The sequence below is a fragment of the Chiloscyllium plagiosum genome, unplaced genomic scaffold, assembly GCF_037043375.1.
Source record: "Chiloscyllium plagiosum isolate Xiang-an unplaced genomic scaffold, Cpla_swu_hap1 HiC_scaffold_16, whole genome shotgun sequence".
Lineage (NCBI taxonomy): Eukaryota > Metazoa > Chordata > Chondrichthyes > Orectolobiformes > Hemiscylliidae > Chiloscyllium > Chiloscyllium plagiosum.
This window is the reverse complement of record NW_028270154.1, coordinates 16,728,893-16,751,586: the sequence shown is the minus strand read 5'-3', so window position 1 is coordinate 16,751,586 and position 22,694 is coordinate 16,728,893. Positions and strand designations below refer to the sequence as shown.

At 44.8% G+C, this 22,694-nt stretch overlaps 1 protein-coding gene across 6 annotated transcripts in view; it reads left to right on the top strand.

Annotated features, from left to right (window-relative positions):
• Positions 1 to 1,757: 1,757 nt before the first annotated feature.
• Positions 1,758 to 22,694, top strand: part of LOC122556491 (uncharacterized) — a 61,840-nt gene continuing 40,903 nt past the window's right edge. For 4 of the 6 annotated variants that reach the window (XR_015759706.1, XR_015759707.1, XM_087995172.1 and 1 more), the window contains exons 1-3: positions 1,758 to 1,868; positions 6,159 to 6,266; positions 22,033 to 22,374. Coding sequence is in view for 4 of the 6 variants with exons in the window: in XM_087995172.1 (XP_087851298.1) it covers positions 1,793 to 1,868; positions 6,159 to 6,266; positions 22,033 to 22,374 (526 nt within the window). In the remaining 2 variants the exon portion in view is untranslated. Of the gene's footprint in view, positions 1,869 to 6,140; positions 6,267 to 22,032; positions 22,375 to 22,694 lie in introns of all 6 variants that reach the window. The other 2 variants (XM_087995174.1, XM_087995173.1) reach the window with 2 other exon arrangements.

The window sequence follows — 22,694 nt, the reverse complement described above, 5'->3', positions numbered from 1 at the left end:
TTTGAAAGGAGCCAGTTTGAGGATATTCTGTGGAACTAAGGCCTTCAGCATCACTGGCATAGCCAGTTTGTTGAGATTATGATTCCTTGTTTTTGACTCTTGCTGTTGGGAAAAACATTATCCCCATGTGTAATCTGTCCAGCTCTTTCAGAAGTTTATGCATTTCACTGAGATTCATTCTCTTGCACTCCAGTCAATGCAAGCCCAATTGCCTAAATCTCTTCTCCAATTGCAAACCTGTTGTCCTAGGAAACAGTCTGGTGAACCTTTACTACAGTCCCTCTGTGACACTAAATCCTTTCTTAGGTAAGGAGATTGAATCTGCGCTTAAAAGAGGTGAGAACAGCTGCAGTCAAACATCCTGCTCCTGTACTCAAATCCTCTAGCACCAAAATCCAACATGCCATCTGTGCACCTAATAGCTTGCTGCAAGTTGCTGAAGGAGCCATGTCATGAATTAATGCTTTAAAATGAAACGTGGATAAAGCAGTGTAGCCTGCCTGATAGAGTCCTCTTTTATCAGCAAACTTATAAATGGCATTTGGGATAGTGTCAGCATTAATGGGCCAGGTGGGGAGCAGGAGTCCTAGTCCTTATTTGTAGAGAAGCTGCAATGTCCAAATATTGGCTTTGAGGTTGAACAACCTATCTATCAGAAAACTGTATTGTGTCATAGAGATGTTCCACTGCATATAAAATAACAGATCTCAAAAGTAAATCCTTTGCTACTCCTTATGAAATCAGTTAAAAATCACACAACACCAGGTTATAGTCCAACAGGTTTAATTGGAAGCACACTAGCTTTCGGAGCGACGCTCCTTCATCAGGTGATTGTGGAGGGCTCAATCGTAACACAGAATTTATAGCAAAAATTTGCAGTGTGATGTAACTGAAATTATACATTGAAAAATTGATTGTCTGTTAAGCCTTTCATCTGTTAGAATACAGTGATAGTTTCACTTCTTTCATGTGTAAATCACAAAACCCTTTTTTTTAAATTGCATTCTCGGGTTAACTGTTAACAATGGTGAAAGCTAGACAATATGTTTAAGGTGTTAGCCCCCTGTGTTCTCTGTCTATGACCTGATGTTTAGATTGATTCTAATCTAAAAAGTGAGATAACAGAGTTTTACATAAATTCATGCAGTTTTTGAGCTCAGAGTTCTACATGAATGTATGCAGTTTTTGAGCAAAGTGCAATGTACCTCTGCAAGTACAAATTCACCACACAAAATATATGTGTGCATGTGGGTCTTTGTCTGTCTGTATGTGTCTGTCTGTCTGGGGTGGGGGTTGTGAGTGTGAGAAAGTGTGTGTGTGTGTGTAGTGAGTGCAGAGTGTCTTAAGTCTGTGAGGGGGTGCATGTATGGGAGTGTGTGTATATAAGGTGAGTGTAGGTGTCTGTGTGCGCGTCTGTATGTACCTGTGTCCGTGTATATGTGAGAGTGTGTGTGTGTAGGAATATCTGTGTGTGTGTGTGTGTGTAGTGCAATGGTGATCACCTGTAATGTGACATGAACCCAAGGTCCCTGTTGAGGCCCTCCCTATGGGTACCGAACTTAGCTATCAGCCTCTGCTTGGCCACTTTCCTCTGCTGCCTTATGAAATCCTAAGTTCCTATTTTGAGCTGTCAAATGTTCTCTATTTTGAGCCAGATTTTGTGTTTCAGCTAGGATTAGCCCAGCTCAGCATTGACTGCACCCTGAGCTGCAAAGGAAGAGGAAGCTCGCCTTTTCTGTGATTACACAAGAGAAATGTCATTGACTTTGTCAGTATTCAGAGTCTCAGTCCAATGTGTTCTGTGCTGGGAGATTTACTGCTTGGTCTCTCAGCTTTTTGTTTTCAACAGAAATGCTTTTCCCCACAAGGTAAGCAAATCTTACTGAAATCATAATTCTTTTTAAAGGAATGATTTAAAGGTGATTTGTGTGAATTAATAAATTGATGAAAGATCTTCTAATTCCTCAACTTTTACTTTTCCAAGATGGTTTATACTATTATCAGTTCCTGTTTAGACTAAACAAAGGCATCAAGTACCGATTTATATTGCTCCATCTTCGTCACAAAACAAAATGTAAGAGATCTCTTACAAACAAATGTTTGTCTTCTGTAGATTTACAGACATATACCCATTTCTACTTGTTGCCAGGTTGATGTAATTCTGTTTTATTTTAAATGGATTTGGTTTGCCATGTAGAATTCTGATTCTCCGGTGGCTCAGTGGTTAGCATTGCTGTCTCACAGCACCAGGCACCTGGGTTTGATGCTGGAGTTTGTACATTCTCCACATGTCTGTGTGGGTTTCCACCCACAGTCCAAACATGTGCAGGTTAAGTGGATTAGCCAAGGAAAGTGCAGGGTTACAGGGACACGGTAATAGTGGGGCTGGGTGATATGCTATTCAGAGAATTAATGTAGACTTGATGGGCTAAATGGCCTGCTTCCATTCTTTTGGGATTCTACGATTCATAATTCTCACTCAGCTTTTCAGCCATGTGACAAATCCATAATGCTGATTACTTTTAAATGTTTTAGAATAAAATGAGAGATAAATGTCTTAAAATACAATGTATGAGAAGAGACAATTATAATGAAAAACAGTTGATTGATAGTTCTTCATATGAACTTGGCAACTAGACTTATTTCCAGGTCAGCTTTTCCAATGGTTGTGAAACAGTAAAAAGTAAAGATTTAAGTTGTCTTTAGTGTTTGCCTGAAACTTGTTTGCTCTGTGTTGGCTTGGAAATAAAAGCAATGGTATTTCACAGCTTGATATTGTCACATTGAGTTATCAAAAGACCTCTATTCCAGCACAGTATATGTGATAGTCTAATATTTTTGAAATTTGAAATTCTCTTCTGAGCTGCAGCAACAATGCAGAAACACCACTCCGGGAATTTTATTTTTGAATATGTGTGATCAGAAGGATTATATGGTCATTTGCATCTTTAAAATGTTGGAAAACAGTAAATTGATTAGCTTGTCTAATTGCTCCTGTGTTTGGTCACACAATTAACATGAGGCAATAAAGGAACATGTTAATGCTGCATTTAAAAATGAACCGCTATTTTCAGCATGTGAAGACTCGTGAAGGATCTAGCTGCTTTTTAAACAAGACTGTGATAACCATGTCCTGCACTGGATTAATAACACGATTGCAGCCAGGGCACTTAGACAAACCCATGGTGAGTTTGGGCAATATATTAAAGAATGAGAGTCCAGAGGCTATATGTTACTGTAGCATTGAGGGCAAGGCTGGTAGGTGTAAGGAATGCTAGCAGACTGGAGAAATTGAAGCTTTGGTCAAAAAAGGCTTCACCCCACCAACATCAGGATATAATGCATCATCTTCCACCATTTCCGCCACCGACAAAAAGACGCACCACTAGGGATATATTTCCCTCCATAGCCCTATCTGCATTCCGCAGAGACCATTCCCTGCGTGACTCCTTTTTTAGGTCTACAAACCCCACCAACCCACCCTCTACCTCTGGCACTTCCCCTGTCACCACAGGGAGTGCAAATCTGCACACACACCTCTCCCCTCACCTCCGTCCAAAGCCCCTAAGGATCCTTCTACATCTGACAGAGATTTACCTGTACTTCCACACACGTCACCTACTGTGTCTGTTGCTCTCCATGTGGCCTCCAGTACATTGAGGAGACCAAATTGCGGAACATTTCAGAGAACATTTCTGGGACAGACACATGAAACATCCCCACCGCCCTGTGCCTGAACACTTTAAACCTCCGTCCCACTCTGACAAGGACATGCAAGCCCTGGGCCTCCTCCACTGCCAAACTCTAGCCACCCGACGCCGAGAGGAAGAACGATTTATCGTCTGCCTTGGTACCCTCCAACCACATGGGATCAGTGTAGATTTCACCAGTTTCTTCATTTCCCCTCCCCCCACCTTATCCCAGAGCCAACCTTCTGACTCGGCACCACCTTCTTGAACTGTCCAACTTGTTCACCTTCCTTCCCACCTATCTGCTCCACCCTCCTTTCTGACATATCACCATCACCCCCCACCTCCATATTCCTATCGCATTCCGAGATATCTTCTCCCCAGCCTCACCTCCCCCAACCCTTACCCCCACTTAACTCTCTGCCCCCTTAGACCACCCTCTCATTCCTGACGAAGAACATTTGCTCGAAACATTGATGCTCCTGCTCCTCGGATGCTGCCTGACCGGCTGTGCTTTCTCAACACCACACATTTCGACCATTTTGAGTTACAAAAAGAGTAAAATGAAATTACTTAAACAAGAGTTCAACTTCTATTCAAACTGGGCCTCATACATGGCTCCAGAGCTTCTGCATGTTCTCTGTAAGGGTCTCAAGGAGTCACTGCTCTGGGCACTGTAACTGCTGCAGCCGACACCCAACCTCCACCAAAAAGACCTCCAAGCAGACGACAGCCAGGAGTCCCCGCTCTAGTCACCGCTACTGCCAACACTCCAGGCTCCAGACCTACTGCAGCCAGGAGACCCTGTCCGGGCTACTGCTACCACTAATACTCCAAGATCCAGGACCACTGCAGCCAGTGCTCCAGCCACTGTCACTGCCAACACTCCAGGCTCCAGACCTACTACAGTCAGGAGACCCTGTCCGGGCTAGTGCTACCACTAACACTCCAGGATCCAGGACCAATGCAGCCAGGAGTTCCTGCTCCAGGCACTGTCACTGCCAACACTCCAGGCTCCAGATTGCGCACAGTCAGAAGCCTCTTCTCCAGGTGCTATGACTGCCAATGGTCCAGGCTCCAGGCCTTACCAAATCCAGTAGTCCCTGCTTTGGGCACCAGAACCACGTGGCAGAGTGGTTAGCACAGTACCAGGGACCTGGGTTCAATTCCTGCCTTGGGCACTGTCTGTATGGAATTTGTACGTTCTCTGTGTGGGTGAGCTCTGGTTTCCTCCCACAGTCCAAAGATGGGCAGATTAGGCGAATTGGCCATGCTAAATTGCCTGTAGTGTTAGGTGTAGGGGAATGGGCGATAACTTTTACATAAAAATGGACGAGCTTTGTGACAGAAGTGTCAGAAAGCCCTCTATCCAAACACATTGTCAGAGTTGACAGCAAGCTGTCAGGGCCAGAGAATCTGGGTAAAATGAGGAAAAAGTTCAATGACCTTTCAATAGTGTTCCTCATGCTTCACCTCTCCCCCATATTAGCCTCACCCAAATCACACATCAATTCCATATGAGCAGCTGTTCAACTCTGACAGGTAGGCAGGCTAATGGGTGAATTATATATTTTGTGGTGAGGTTTTCCAACTTCACTTTTTCATAATCAGTAATGACACTTCTCTTTATTGTCTTGCCAATTCAGTTAGTTTATTTTTAGTTGGAAATTTTATGAGGCTGGGGACTGAGAGATTAAAATGATGAACTGAGATAATGATGCTTGTTTGAAGAGCCAGTGTAGGCATAAGGGGCTGAATGGCCTATATCTGCACTGTGACAATTTTGTGATCATTCAGCAAGCTGTTTTCCCACAGTTTGTTTGGCATCTTTCACTCTCTGAAGGATTAAACATGTCGAAGAAACATAGAGTCACAGAGTATAGAGACATACTGCATGGAACTACATCCTTCAGTCCAACACGTCCATGCCGACCAGATATCTTAAGTAAATCTAGTCCACTTGTCAGCATTTCCTCATATACTTCTAAACCCTTCCTATTCATACACCCATCCAGATACCTTTTAAATGTTATAATTGTACCAATCTCCACCGCTTCCTCTGGCAGATTATTCCATTCATGCACCATCCTTTGCATGATAAAGTTGTCCTGAGATCTCTCTTAAATCTTTCCCATCTCACCTTAAACCTATGTGTTGTAGATTTAGACTCCACCACACTGGGGAAAAAATCTTGTCTATTTACCCTATCCATGCCCTCATGGTTTTATAAACCTCTACAAGGTCACCCCTCAGCCTCCAACACTCTATGAAACACAGGCCCAGCCTAGTCAACCTCTCCCTATAACTCAAATTCCCCAACCCAGGCAACATCCTTGGAAAGCTTTTCTGAACCCTTTCAAGTTTCACAACATCCCTCGTATAGCAGGGAGACCAGAAACATACTTAAGTTTCATACCCGAGGATTCTGATCTGTTTCTAAAATAATATCAGCGTGTGTATTTATTACAGGAAAAGGAAATAACTCAGAAATGATTCTATGGCTTTTCCACAGCACGATGCCGACTGGTTTGATACTCAGTGTCTTTATCATTCTACTTCCACCTGTTTTCACAGAAAGTAAGTGTCAAATTTCCACTGGGAACATTCATATTCTTTTACTCTATTGCTGTATTTCATTAATTAGCACATTTACTAAACTGAAAAGAAGTAAAAACCCAATGCATTAATTCAGGTATGTAAGATCACTTGACAATTGCTGACAATTTGTAATAATCAAGAGGGAGAGGTGGATTAAATGATTCTTCCTGTCCTCCCCTCCTGTCCATAAGATTGATCGTTTTTTTAATTATCTGAGACAGTATTCAAATTTGTGCAGAAGCTCCCAAACGTCAGGGAGGTTTGGTTACGGTGGGTTAACATGGCTGAATTTGCCATTGTTGTATCCATTACCTTGGTTGGTGCTGGATGATCCTTCCGGTTTAATTTCTTTTATCAAACTGTGTAACAGGGTGACATGACTCGATGGTTCGTTAGGCAGTTTCATTGGCCCTTAAACAGTTAACCATAGTGGTTTCATATGTAGGCCAGGTTGGGTTAGGATTGAAAGTCCCAAAAAGACTTCAGGTTCTTACCACAATCACCAACAGTTTCATGGGCAGGTAACTTCTGTCGGTTTTCACAGTGGAAGACACAAATAACATGCCAATAATTGATGACAAGGTGGAAATGGCAGGTGAGGACCTAGTAATGGTCATTATCAGTAAGACATATCAGATTAGCGTCCCTACAGTGTCGAAACAGGCCCTTCGGCCCAACCAGTTCTCTGATCCCATTTCCCTCTGACTAATGCACCTAACACTATGAGCAATTCACCTGACCTGTACATCTTTGGACTGTGGGAGGAAACCGGAGCATCCAGAGGAAACCCACGCAGACACGGGGAGAATGTGCAAACTCCGCACAGACAGTCGCCCGAGGCTGGAATCAAACCTGTGAGGCAGCAGAGCCACCATGCCGCCCGGTGAGCAGGTAAGCTGTAGTGGCCAATGGTAGACAAGTTTCCTGGTCCTAATGGAATGTATCCCAAAGGAGATGATGGGATGAATAACAAATGCGCTTGTGGTATTTTAACAAAATTTGCTGGACTCCGGAGAGGTTATGGCAGATTGAAAAACAGCAAATGTGATGCTACTGTTTAAAAATTGAGCTAGGCAAAACACGGCTAACTTTAGATTCGTTAGCTTAACTTTGTATTGGTGAAAATTCTTGAATCTATAATCAAGGAAGAAATAACGAGACATCTGGATAGAAATTGTCCCATTTGACACATGCAGCATGAGTTTATTAAAGGCAGGTCACATTTAACTAATTTATTGGAATTCTTCGAAGACATTTTTATATGCAGTGGACAACAGAAAACCAGTGGATGTGGGGTATCTAGATTTCCAGAAGGCATTTGACTGGTGGATGAATTTCGAACTAGGTGGCACAGCCTCAAAATGAGAGGGAGCAGATTTAGGAATGAGTTGAGGAGGAACTTCTTCACACAAAGATGTGGATCTGTGCAATTCCATGCCCAATGAAGCAGTTGAGTCTTCTTATTCAATATTCTTAAGGCAAAGGTAGATACATTTTTGAACAGTAAAGGAATTAATGTTATGGTGAGCAGATGCTTGAGGAAGTTGAGTTCATGAAAAGGTCAGTCATGATCTTGTTAAATGGCGGAGCAGGCTCGATGGGCCAGATAGCCTGTTCCTGCACCTATTTCATATGTTATTATGTAACCAGTTAGCTTTGAATTTCAGATCTATTAATTGAATTCACATTTCATCATCTGTTAAAGTGGGATTTGAAGACATTACCCCAGATAATTAATTTGGAGGCTCTGCACTACAGGTCAGGTGAGAAAACCACAAAAGCACCATCTCCCTACATTCCAACATGTCACATTCATTCTGCAGACTATATTCCAAATTAATCACATTCCGACTGAAGCGGGAGGAGTGCACAGTGTTTCCCGAGGATCACTCTCTACAGGTCACAATCTACGTTTTAAAATGTAATATGCAATTTTCAATATGTGACACATTTTCCACAAAAGATGACAAACTATTCCAGTAAGACAGCTGTAGAACTGGAAACTCCAGCTGAAGCTTGTCCACTTGACCTGTTCTTTTCCTTTTTATCTCTCTTTTCCTCCCTTCACCCACTTCTCTTGGCCCTCAGATACCTGGAGCCAGTCTCCGACTACTGGCCTCAGAGGTGGATTTGACTATCGGAGGCCTCAAGCAAGGATGCCAGTGACAAGTCTCCCACTCTGAGTGTAGCAGCAGTGAAACAGGGTGGAGTGTAGCACCAGTGTCCGAGTGTGGAGTATAGCAGGAGTGCCACAGTGTGGAGTGTAACAGCAGTGACCCAGTGTGGAGTGTAGCAACAGTGACCCAGTGTGGAGTGTGACAGCAGTGACCCAGTGTGGAGTGTGACAGCAGAGACCCAGTGTGGGGTATAGCAGCAGTGTCCCAGTGTGGAGTGTAGCAGCAGTGACGCAGTGTGGAGTGTGACAGCAGTGTCCCAGTGAGTAGTGTGACAGCAGTGTCCCAGAGTGGAGTGTGACAGCAGTGACACAGTGTGGAGTATAGCAGCAATGTCCCAGTGTGGAGTATAGCAGCAGTGTCCCAGTGAGTAGTGTGACAGCAGTGTCCCAGAGTGGAGTGTGACAGCAGTGACCCAGTGTGGAGTGTAGCAGCAGTGACACAGTGTGGAGTGTAGCAGCAGTGTCCCAGTGTGGAGTATAGCGGGAGTGTCCCAGTGTGGAGTGTAACAGCAGTGACCCAGTGTGGAGTGTAGCAACAGTGACCCAGTGTGGAGTGTGACAGCAGTGACCCAGTGTGGAGTGTGACAGCAGAGATACAGTGTGGAGTATAGCAGCAGTGTCCCAGTGTGGAGTGTGACAGCAGTGTCCCAGTGTGGAGTGTGACAGCAGTGACCCAGTGTGAAATGTGACAGCAGTGACCCAGTGTGGAGTGTAGCAGCAGTGACCCAGTGTGGTCGTGAAAGCAGTGACCCAGTGTGGAGTGTAGCAGCAGTGACCCAGTGTGGAGTGAGACAGCAGTGAGCCAGTATGGAGAGAGACAGCAGTGACCCAGGGAGTAGTATAGCAGCAGTGTGGAGTGTGACAGGAGTGTCCTAGTGTGGAGTGTAGCAACAGTGACACAGTGTGGAGTATAGCAGCAGTGTCCCAGTGTGGGGTGTAGCAGCAGTGACATAGTGTGGAGTATAGCAGCAGTGACCGAGTGTGGAGTGTAGTAGCAGTGTCCCAGTGTGGAGTGTGACAGCAGTGACCCAGTGTGGAGTGTGACAGCAGTGACTCAGTGTGGAATGTGACAGCAGTGACCCAGTGTGGAGTATAGCAGCAGTGTCCCAGTGTGGAGTGTGACAGCAATGTCCCAGTGTGGAGTGTGACAGCAGTGACCCAGTGTGGAATGTGACAGCAGTGACCCAATGTGGAGTATAGCAGCAGTGTCCCAGTGTGGAGTATAGCAGCAGTGTCCCAGTGTGGAGTGTGACAGCAGTGACCCAGTGTGGAGTGTAACAGCAGTGACACAGTGTGGAGTGCAGCAGCAAGGACCCAGTGTGGAGTGGGACAGCAGTCTCCCAGTGTGGAGTGTGACAGCAGTGACCCAGTGTGCAGTGTGACAGCAGTGACCCAGTATGGAGTGTGACAGCAGTGACCCAGTGTAGAGTATAGCAGCAGTCTCCCAGTGTGGAGTGTGACAGAAGTGACCCAGGGTGGAATGTGAATGCAGCAGTGACCCAGAGTGGAGAGTGACAGCAGTGACCCAGAGTGGTGTGTAGCAGCAGTGACCCATTGTGGAGCATAGCAGCAGTGTCCCAGTGTGGAGTGTGACAGCAGTGACCCAGTGTGGAGTGTAGCAGCAGTGTCCCAGTGTGGAGTGTAGCAGCATTGTCCCAGTGTGGAGTGTGACAGCAGTCTCCCAGTGTGGAGTGTGAGAGCAGTGACCCAGTGTGGAATGTAGCAGCAGTTACCCAGTGTGGAGTGTAGCAGCAGTGACCCAGTGTGGAGTGTAACAGCAATGCTCCAGTGTGGAGTATAGCAGCAGTGTCCCAGTGTGGAGTATAGCAGCCGTGATCCAGTGTGGAGTGTGACAGTGGTGACCTAGTATGGAGCGCGACAGCAGTGACCCAGAGTGGAGTGTGACAGCAGTGACCCAGTGTGGAGTGTAGCAGCAATGACCCAGTGTGGAGTATAGCAGCAGTGACCCAGGGTGGAGTGTCACAGCAGTGTCCCAGTGTGGAGTGTAGCAACAGTGTCCCAGTGTGAAGTCTGACAGCAGTGACCCAGTGTGGAGTGTAGCAGCAGGGACCCAGTGTGAAGTCTGACAGCAGTGACCCAGTGTGGAGTGTAGCAGCAGGGACCCAGGGTGGAATGTGGAGGCCACACTGACCAAGAGTGTAGTGTGACAGCAGTGACCCAGTGTGGAGTGTAGCAACAGTGTCCCAGTGTGGAGTATAGCAGCAGTGATCCAGTGTGGAGTGTGACAGCAGTGACCTAGTATGGAGTGCGACAGCAGTGACCCAGAGTGGAGTGTGACAGCAGTGACCCAGTGTGGAGTGTAGCAGCAGTGACCTAGTGTGGAGTATAGCAGCAGTGACCCAGGGTGGAGTGTCACAGCAGTGTCCCAGTGTGGAGTGTAGCAACAGTGACCCAGTGTGAAGTCTGACAGCAGTGACCCAATGTGGAGTGTAGCAACAGTGTCCCAGTGTGAAGTCTGACAGCAGTGACCCAGTGTGGAGTGTAGCAGCAGTGACCCAGGGTGGAATGTGGATGCAGCAGTGACCCAGAGTGGAGAGTGACAGCAGTGACCCAGAGTGGTGTGTAGCAGCAGTGATCCATTGTGGAGCTCTGCAGCAGTGTCCCAGTGTGGAGTGTGACAGCAGTGACCCAGTGTGGAGTGTAGCAGCAGTGTCCCAGTGTGGAGTGTAGCAGCATTGTCCCAGTGTGGAGTGTGACAGCAGTCTCCCAGTGTGGAGTGTGACAGCTGTGACCCAGTGTGGAGTGTAGCAGCAGTTACCCAGTGTGGAGTGTAGCAGCAGTGACCCAGTGTGGAGTGTGACAGCAATGCTCCAGTGTGGAGTATAGCAGCAGTGTCCCAGTGTGGAGTGTGATAGCAATGATCCAGTGTGGAGTGTGACAGCAGTGACCCAATGTGGGGTGTGACAGCAGTGACCCAGAGTGGAGTGCAGCAGCAGTGGCCCAGAGTGCAGTGTGACAGCAGAGACCCAGTGTGGAGTGAGACTGCAGTGACCCAGTGTGGAGTGTAGCAGCAGTGACCCAGTGTGGAGTGTCGCAGCAGTGACCCAGTGTGGAGTGTGATAGCAATGACCCAGTGTGGAGTGTGACAGCAGTGACCCAGGGTGGAATGTGTATGCAGCAGTGACCCAGTATGGAGTGTGAAAGCAGTGACCCAGTGTGGAGTGTAGCAGCAGTGTCCCAGTGTGGAGTGTGCCAGCAGTGACCCAGTGTGGAGAGTGACAGCGGTGACCCGGGGTGGAATGTGGATGGAGCAGTGACCCAGTATGGAGTGTGAAAGCAGTGGCCCAGTGTGGAGTGTAGCAGCAGTGACCCAGTGTGGAGTATTGCAGCAGTGTCCCAGTGTGGAGTGTGACAGCAGTGACCCAGTTTGGAGTGTGACAGCAGTGACCCTGTGTAGAGTATCGCAGCAGTGTCCCAGTGTGGAGTATAGCAGCAGTGACCCAGGTTTGGAGTGTCACAGCAGTGTCCCAGTGTGGAGTGTAGCAACAGTGTCCCAGTGTGAAGTCTGACAGCAGTGACACAGTGTGGAGTGTGACAGCAGTGTCCCAGTGAGTAGTGTGACAGCAGTGTCCCAGAGTGGAGTGTGACAGCAGTGACACAGTGTGGAGTATAGCAGCAATGTCCCAGTGTGGAGTATAGCAGCAGTGTCCCAGTGTGGAGTGTGAGAGCAGTGTCCCAGTGTGGAGTGTGACAGCAGTGACCCAGTTTGGAGTGTGACAGCAGTGACCCTGTGTAGAGTATCGCAGCAGTGTCCCAGTGTGGAGTATAGCAGCAGTGACCCAGGTTTGGAGTGTCACAGCAGTGTCCCAGTGTGGAGTGTAGCAACAGTGTCCCAGTGTGAAGTCTGACAGCAGTGACACAGTGTGGAGTGTGACAGCAGTGTCCCAGTGAGTAGTGTGACAGCAGTGTCCCAGAGTGGAGTGTGACAGCAGTGACACAGTGTGGAGTATAGCAGCAATGTCCCAGTGTGGAGTATAGCAGCAGTGTCCCAGAGTGGAGTGTGACAGCAGTGACCCAGTGTGGAGTGTAGCAGCAGTGACCCAGTGTGGAGTGTAACAGCAGAGACCCAGTGTGGAGTATAGCAGCAGTGTCCCAGTGTGGAGTGTGACAGCAGTGACCCAGTGTGGAGTGTGACAGCAGTGACCCAGTGTGAAATGTGACAGCAGTGTCCCAGTGTGGAGTGAGACAGCAGTGACCCAGTATGGAGAGAGACAGCAGTAACCCAGGGAGTAGTATAGCAGCAGCGTGGAGTGTGTCCTACTGTGGAGTGTAGCAACAGTGACACAGTGTGGAGTATAGCAGCAGTGTCCCAGTGTGGAGTGTAGCAGCAGTGACATAGTGTGGAGTATAGCAGCAGTGACCGAGTGTGGAGTGTAGCAGCAGTGTCCCAGTGTGGAGTGTGACAGCAGTATCCCAGTGCGGAGTGTGACAGCAGTGACCCAGTGTGGAGTGTGACAGCAGTGACTCAGTGTGGAATGTGACAGCAGTGACCCAGTGTGGAGTATAGCAGCAGTGTCCCAGTGTGGAGTGTAGCAGCAGTGTCCCAGTGTGGAGTGTGACAGCAGTGACCCAGAGTGGAATGTGGATGCAGCAGTGACCCAATGTGGAGTGTAGCAACGGTGACCCAGTGTGGAGTATAGCAGCAGTGTCCCAGTGTGGAGTGTGACAGCAGTGACCCAGTGTGGAATGTGACAGCAGTGACCCAGTGTGGAGTATAGCAGCAGTGTCCCAGTGTGGAGTGTTACAGCGGTGTCCCAGTGTGGAGTGTGACAGCAGTGACCCAGTGTGCAGTGTAGCAGCAATGACCCAGTGTGGAGTGTGACAGCAGTGACCCAGTGTAGAGTATAGCAGCAGTGTCCCAGTGTGGAGTGTGACAGAAGTGACCCAGGGTGGAATGTGGATGCAGCAGTGACCCAGAGTGGAGAGTGACAGCAGTGACCCAGAGTGGTGTGTAGCAGCAGTGACCCATTGTGGAGCATAGCAGCAGTGTCCCAGTGTGGAGTGTGACAGCAGTGACCCAGTGTGGAATGTAGCAGCAGTTACCCAGTGTGGAGTGTAGCAGCAGTGACCCAGTGTGGAGTGTAACAGCAATGCTCCAGTGTGGAGTATAGCAGCAGTGTCCCAGTGTGGAGTATAGCAGCAGTGATCCAGTGTGGAGTGTGACAGTGGTGACCTAGTATGGAGCGCGACAGCAGTGACCCAGAGTGGAGTGTGACAGCAGTGACCCAGTGTGGAGTGTAGCAGCAGTGACCCAGTGTGGAGTATAGCAGCAGTGACCCAGGGTGGAGTGTCACAGCAGTGTCCCAGTGTGGAGTGTAGCAACAGTGTCCCATTGTGAAGTCTGACAGCAGTGACCCAGTGTGGAGTGTAGCAGCAGTGACCCAGTGTGCAGTGCAACAGTAGTGACCCTGTGTGGAGTGTAGCAGCAGGGACCCAGGGTGGGATGTGGAGGCAGCACTGACCCAGAGTGGAGTGTGACAGCAGTGACCCAGTGTGGAGTGTAGCAACAGTGTCCCAGTGTGGAGTATAGCAGCAGTGATCCAGTGTGGAGTGTGACAGCAGTGACCTAGTATGGAGTGCGACAGCAGTGACCCAGTGTGGAGTGTGACAGCAGTGACCCAATGTGGAGTATTGCAGCAGTGTCCCAGTGTGGAGTGTGACAGCAGTGACCCAGAGTGGAGTGAGACAGCAGTGACCCAGTACGCTGTGTGACAGCAGTGAACCAGTGTGGAGTGAGACAGCAGTGACCCAGTGTGGAATGTGGATGCAGCAGTGACCCAGTGTGGAGTGAGACAGCAGTGACCCAGTATGCTGTGTGACAGCAGTGAACCAGTGTGGAGTGTGACAGCAGTGACCCAGAGTGGAATGTGGATGCAGCAGTGACCCAGTGTGGAGTGAGACAGCAGTGACCCAGTGTGCAGTGTGACAGCAGTGACCCAGTGTGGAGTGTGACAGCAGTGACATAGTGTGGAGTGTGGACACAGTGACCCAGACTGGAATGTGGATGCAGCAGTGACCCAGTGTGGAGTGTGACAGCAGTGACCCAGTGTGGAATGTTGCAGCTGTGATCCAGTGTGTTGTTTGACAGCAGCCAGTGGTTAAACCATGTGCTGATCTGATGTAGAAAACCCTTACAGAGATACCATGAAGTTTTTCTTTTTATTTATGTCACTTGATTTTCTACCTTTGGTGATACGGTATATCACTCTAATGTAACTTTATTTTTCATGTCTCTACCCTATTACTAAGGATTTTACCTAAGATGCTACCACGTGTTTGTGATATTGTTGCACTAACTACTTTTGTACCTGAAGAAGCTGTACCCACATACCTTTGTACCTAAGATGGTGCTGTAACTGGTGACTGATAAATGTTTCACTGTACTAATTTGAGTACATGTCACAATAAGGTTAATTTATTCATCCATAATGAGCCTTTACTTTCCTGTTTTCTGTCTCCATCTGTTCTTGAGTAGGGAGAATATATTTGTTTCATTTCAATCTCGTGGAAACTTTCCTGGTTTGAGGGAATTTTGGGAAATTAGTGTCAAAACATTGATGACTTCATTAGCACTCTCTTTTAAAAGCTGAGGATGAAATTCATCTGGATCTAAAGACATATCAACCCATATCAGTTAGCTCAATACCACTTGTCATTGTAATATTGCAAAGTTCCTCTTTCCCTGCTACTTCCTGATTTACAATTCACACAGCATCATGTTACAGTCCAATAGGTTTATGTGGAAGTACTAGCTTTTGGAGCGCTGCTCCTTCATAAGGTAGCTGTGGATTAGAATCATAAGACCAGAATTTATAGCAAAAGATCCAAAGTGTCATGCATGTAACTGATACAATATATTGAACAAACTTGGGAATAACAGGTGCAGTAAAATGGCTTTTGTGTCATTGTGGTAGTGTTCTTATCTCAGAGCTAGAAGGCTCAAGTTCCAGTCCCGCCCACTACAGATGTGTGCCATAACATCCATGGACAGGTTGATTAAAAAAAATCTGGAACCAAGAAGTTGGGACTATTGTGGCATGGTAGTAATGACCCTATCTCTGAGCCAGATTTCACTGCATGAATTTATGTAAAACTCTGTTATCTCACTTTTTAGATTAGAATCAATCTAAACATCAGGTCATAGACAGAGAACACTGGGCGCTAACACCTTCAACATATTGTCTAGCTATCACCATTGTTAACAGCTAACCCGAGAATGCAACTTTTAAAAAAAAGGGTTTTGTGATTTACACATGAAAGAAGTGAAACTATCACTGTATTCTAACAGATGAAAGGCTTAACAGACAATCAATTCTTCAATGTATAATTTCAGTTACATCACACTGCACATTTTTGCTATAAATTGTGTTACGATCGAGTCCTCCACAATCACCTGATGAAGGAGCGTTGTTCCGAAAGCTAGTGTGCTTCCAATTAAACCTGTTGGACTATAACCTGGTGTTGTGTGATTTTTAACTTTATTTTATTATAGTCAGCTAAGTATTGGGATTGGAAAATATTCCATCTAACTTCTGCAATATCGATGAATTATCTCAATGTAACTTTGGTACAAACTAAATATGCAAAAATAGTACTCTTGCTTATGGTTTCCTTGCACAAGTTCAGCTCTAAAAGAAAAGCCTTTAATGTAGACTTTCAGCTGGACAATCATGCTTCCAAACTTACTTTTCCTTACAAAACACAATGGGAGTTCAGAGACATAGAAAATAAGTGGTCTTTGAGAACACTAAAAACAAAAGGAATACAATATTTGAAATCACTGAATCTGTACAGTGTGGAAGCAGGCCATTTAGCCCATCAAGTCCACACCAATCCTTTTAAGAGCAGCCCACCAGACATACCTCCTATCCCCATAGCACTGCATTTCCAATCGCTAACCCACCTTGCCTACACACCGCTGGACACTGTGGGCAATTTAACATTGGCAATCCATCTAACTGGAACATCCATGGACTGCCAGAGGAACCGAGTATCCGGATAAAACCCACACAGGCATAGAGAGAATGCACAAACACAGACAGTCGCCCAAGGGTGGAATCGAACCTTGGTCCATGGCACTGTGAGGCAGTAGTGATAACCAATCAGCCTTTATGCCAGCCCAAATAATTTTAATAAAAATTTAAAGGAGAGATAAAGAAAAAAACCCAGCAAAAATTAGAAACTAAATAGATAGGTAAAATTAAGGACATCAAAATCTGACAATGCCATTCAGTTCCTTAAGCCTGTTCTGCTATTTAATTAGATCATGATCTAATTGAATAGCAGATCAACTCCATTTATCCAATTTTAACCTGAATCTCTTGACACATTTTAGCTAACTAAAATGCTAATCACAGCCTTGAATATTTTAAATAACCCAACATTCACAATATTTTGGGGAAGAAAATTTCATATGTTCACTACCCTTTGTGTAAAAAAAATCCCTGGCATTCCTGAATGACCTGACTCTAACTTCATGATAGTTCCCCATTGACTAGACTCCGCGTTCAGAATGAATACTTTCTGTGTATATCAGGTGTTAAATTTCCGCTGCTGAATTCTACTCTCACTTAAAACATCTTGATTAGGTCTGACATCAACTTTCTGAACTCAAGGGAATACAAGCCAAGTTTAAATTTTGGTATCAATTGATTATATCCTTCTAATACATGTACAATTTTAACAAGTATTTCCACATTACTGCAGCAGCTGAACTAAGGAGGCTAAACTTCTTGTTATTTTTTGACATTTTGCTAACAGTAAACTAAATAATTCAGAGAATGCAAGATTTTCACAACATACTACAATAATTTCTGTATATGATTTTACTGTCAATGCAACATATTTAATGCCCTAATATTTCCAGTATAAAATGAGCTAGCTGTCAAATTATGCAGGCCCCCCTAGTGGAGGAAAACAAATCTACTTGCTTTGGGGTGGCACAGCGGCTCAGTGGTTAGCACTACTGCCTCACAGCACCAGTGTCCCTGGTTTGGTTCCAGCCTCGGGCGACTGTCTGTGTGGAGTTTGCGCATTCTCCCCGTGTCTGTATGGGTTTCCTCCGAGTGCTCCAGTTTCCTCCCACAGACCAAAGATATGCAGGTTAGCTGAATTGGCTATGCTAAATTGCCCATAGTGTTAGATGCATTAGTCAGAGGGAAATGGGTCTGCGTGGGTTACTCTTCAGAGAATCAGTGTGGACTGGTTGGGCTGAAGTGACTGATTCCACACTGTAGGAAATCTAAAAAAAAGTTTAGACTTAACAGCAATCTAGGTTTACTCAATATATTGTATCAGTTACATACATGACAGTATGATCTTTTGCTGTAAATTCTGTCTTATGATCCTGAGACAGGGTCATATCATTTTGTGGCTAGTTGATGTTCATGAATCCTGGTGGCTAGTTTCCTGCCTGTTTGTCCATTGTAGTGTTTGTTGCGGGCCTTGCATGGTACTTTGTAAATGACATTAATTTTGCTTGTTGTCTGTGTAGGGTCTTTCAAGTTCATTAGCTGCTGTTTTAGTGTGTTACTGGGTTTATGGGCTACCATGATACCAAGGGGTCTGAATAGTCTGGCAGTCATTTCTGAGATGACTTTGATGTAGGGGAGAGTGGCTAGGGTTTCTGGAGGTGTTTTGTCTGCTTGTTTGGGTTTGTTGCTGAGACATCTGCGGGCTGTGTTCATTGGGTACCTGATCTTTTTGAATACACTGTATAGGTGATTTTCCTCTGCTCTGCGTAGTTCCTCTGTGCTGCAATGTGTGTTGGCTCATTGGAATAATGTTCTGATGCAGCTTCATTTGTGGATGTTAGGGTGATTGCTTCTGTAGTTCAATATTTGGTCCGTATGTGTTCGTTTCCCATAGATGCTGGTTTGAAGTTCCCCACTGGCTGTTTGCTCTACTGTGACATCTAGGAATGGCAGTTTGTTGTTATTTGCCTTCTCTTTAGTGAATCTTATGCCAGTAATGGTATTATTGATGGTCTTGAAAGTTTCCTCTAATTTGTTTCATTTAGTGATGACAAAGGTATCATCCACGTAGAGGACCCAAAGCTTGGGTTGGATGGTTGGCAGAGCTGTTTGTTTGAGTCTCTGCAGAACTACCTCTGCTAAGAATCCTGATATCGGAGATCCTGATATGGGCGGCACGGTGACACAGTGGTTAGCACTGCTGCCTCACAGCGCCAGAGACGTGGGTTCAATTCCCTCCTCAGGCAACTGTCTGTGTGGAGTTTGCACATTCTCCCCGTGTCTGTGTGGGTTTCCTCCGGGTGCTCCGGTTTCCTCCCACAGTCCAAAAATGTGTAGGTTAGGTGAATTGGCCATGCTAAATTGCCCGTAGTGATATGGGTATGGGTGGGTTGCTCTTCAGAGGGTCGGTGTGGACTTGTTGGGCTGAAGGGCCTGTTTCCACACTGTAAATAATCTAATCCCATGGGTGTTCTGTAGATTTTGCTGTTGAAAGTGAAGTATGTGGTAAGGCATAGGTCCACTAGCTTGAAGATACTGTCTTTGCTGATGAAGTTAGTTGGGTTTGGTGTATGTGTTTTTGGGTCTTCTAATCTTGTAGTCAGTGTTTCCTTGGCTAAGTTAATGTTCATTGATGTAAACAGGGCTGTTACATCAAAGGAGACCATTGTTTCATCCTCTTTCCATCTTAGTGTCTTTGATACACTTAGTAGAAGACTCACGCTGAGGATACCAGTGACAGAGGGTCATGTTGTTTTGTGGCTAGTTGATGTTCATGTATCCTTGTGGCTAGTTTTCTGCCTGTTTGTCCAATTTGTGTTTGTTGCAGTCCTTGCACGGTATTTTGTAAATGACATTAGTTTTGCTTGTTGTCTGTGTAGGGTCTTTCAAGTTCATTAGCTGCTGTTTTAGTGTGTTGCTGAGTTTGTGGGCTACCATGATACCAAGGGGTCTGAGTAGCCACAAAACAACATGACCCGCTCTCACTGGTACCTTTACATACAGAGGAGGAAGGACGCCACTTCGACTGGGACAACACATCCATTCTAGGACAAGCCAAACAGAGATATGCATGAGAACTCCTAGAAGCATGGCATTCCAACTGGAAATCTATCAACAAATACATCGAGTTAGACCCAATCTACCACCCCCTGGGAAAAGAACAGGAAATGACATCACCACAGGAAATGATGTCACTACAGGAAATGATATCACCAACCCTAAGAAACCCAAACATATAAATAGAAAGCAGGAATTATCAGCAGTGCTTCGCCTGGAGGCCCCCTGAAGATCTATCCTTCTTCTAACCTCACCTCTTGTTGAGTTTGATTTTTGATGAAGAATTGTGGAACTCTAAATGTTTTCTCTTCACAGATGTTACCAGATCTGCTGATTTTTTTCCCAATAATTTCTGTTTTTAAACAAAATATCCCTGTCTCTGTGCTACTTTTCCCTCCAAAGATGGACTTTTATTTCACTGTTACTTGTGTCTTTACATTTAAAGGAAATATTCCTGGTAGCTTTTTCTTTAACTGCTGTTCCTTGACCTCATTTGGTCTTTCTGTCACTTTTGGCAAAGCTACAACTTCCACTCCTGTCAAATCATACCCTCAGTGTAAGTAATTCAACTCTGTCCATGGATAAATTATGGACAACCCCAGCAGTTATCATTTCCAGACATTAGGTCACACAATAAATGCTCTCATTGCAAAGGAATAGGTATACATTCTCTGCTAATACAGGTACCATCCATGAAAATTTTGTCATTCATGTCACTTTTTACTTATGTTTTGAACATGCAATTGATGACTCTCTGCAATCCTTCAAAGTCAAGTGCATAAAAATAATTAAATATTAAGTGGCCTCACCATGCATGATATTTAATATTTACCTACTTAAGACCATAATGTTTGTAAACTAGAATTAAAAATGTACAACAATATTTTTATGTCAACAATTTTAGATAAAAATTATAAAGAATTGGAAATAAGAATCCCAACTCATGCTTTTGTAGAACAAATCAGATCCCAGAATGAAACCTGGCTTGCTAGATGGTACATTTGTTGTGATTAATGATCATGGTGCTTCATCACTGAAACACATCCTCTCAAGTTTGCAAATTTTCATTAAAAACAGAGCAGTATATAATTAAAGAATAAATTAAAATACAAGTTATCTAGTTGTGGATGCAGTTAAATAGATCTTCAGACACAAAGGAAGAAAGATTGCGGACAGAGGTTTATCTTATTAACTTTAAAAGTTGCAGACAGAAGTTCACCTTATCAACTCTAAGTTTCTGCTTAATTGACTCCTTATAGTCTCTTTGCTGTGGATTGTAGTGCATGACTGCTGATGTGAACTTACCACAAATCTGAAAGCCTCATCTTTTTTGGTTCAACTACCTTGCAGGATGGGATCTCCTGATTTTGGAAGCTTCATATATTAAACACTTCAGCTGACGTGAATGGTTTCCTGAATTGTTTTAATATCCCCATGACTTGGGTCTGAACTCAACCCTTCTCTTTGCTGAACTTATTTTTTCCATAAAAAAACTTGCTCAGCCCTAGATTGTTCTGAACTGAAAACAAAGCTACTAGCTATCAATGTCTAATACTACCCATCATAAACCCAACAGTAACCATTGACTCCACAGGGAGTCACCTCTTCCTGAAAAAGCTGGAGTTAGGTCACTGTTCCTGAAGGATTCTCTGACATTGATTTTTATTTCAGGAAAGAATTGTGTAAGAATAGGTGACAGAAATAATAATGAATATTTGAGATAATTTTAATTAACTTGTTCAGACATGTTATAGCACACCCCTGAGCAGATGGGACTTGAACCCAGACCTTACCTCAACCTCCCATCCCAATGAGTTGGATATATCTGAGGCAAGGCTTTCTGTTCCTGAGTTTGTCAAAGTCCTGTCTCCAGTGCAATCACTTTTTCCCCTGACAGTGACCTCCCATTCCATCTATCACATTATATTGCTGTTCTCCTTAAAGTATTTGCGCGTCAAGATTTGAATGTGGAAACACTACCTCGTCAATGATCATGGTGAATGTCCGGCTGATGATGTGACTTATGTCGCCAAAGGCCAACTGGGAGTAGCCAAATAAATTGACACCAGTTGTCACTTACACAAAAAAGGATATGATCCTCAAGATAAAACACTAAAAGCCTGTTTTCAAGAGGTGGATTTGTCCCTGTCACATTCCAGACACGGGGGAAGGTGGACCCAGGAAATGCCTATTCTCCTCTCACCTTAGAAAACTCCATTATATAGGGGAAACAAACTAGAGACCCATTATAAGTGTGTCCAGTACAAATTAATCTACCACTCACAGGTGTTCACCCTGACAATGTTCCTTGTAGACCTAGCGTCAAGAGAGAAACACAGGAAGATTCGAAGAAGAGTTACAGAGAAATTGAAATATTAACTCTGTGTCTTTCTCAAAACATGTTGTGGGGCCTATTGTTTTTCTCCAGCAAATATTTTGTACAATTAATCGTGACATAAATCAGTTGAAAGCATTGTGATTGGATATTAGAAGCTACCATTGTTCATCTTTCCAACAGGAAACTCAAATACTGTTTACTTTGTGGATGGACAAAATGACATTTCATTAAAAGGACCAGACAATCCTGGACGGGGTCCTGTTGTGTGGGAATGGACACCACACTCAGGGCAAGAAAAAAAGCAGCTGGTTACTTTTAAGAAAATCTCTGGGAGCTGGAGAGATTCAAAACAGAGTAAATACTATCAAAATAAGAAGTTGCACCAGTGGATAAATTGGGATTATGATTCCATTAATCTGCGGCTTACAAATCTCACATTTAATTTTGCTGGATTGTTCACCCTGTTTCAGACACAGCTGATTAAAATCATCCTGAAAGAATACAATGTTTTCGGGATCAAAGGTGAGTGAGACATTTTTAGAAAGATTCAATAAACTGACTGTCTGTAAATAATTGCATATGTAATGAAGAGGTTTCATTACATATGAGCTTTTATTACACAGTGCAAAGAGTGCACCCCTCTCTGAAATACAAGGGGATACATTCTGTTCATCATTCCTTTTGAAATTGTCAAAATGAGCAAAACCATGTTGACAATTTCAGCAGAAATGGCCATTGGAACAATTTACATGAGTCTGTGCACAAGTCATACTCTCTGTAACATGTGCTTAAGCTTTTAACCAAACTGTTTGATTACTTACAGTAATTTTCACTGTGGTATT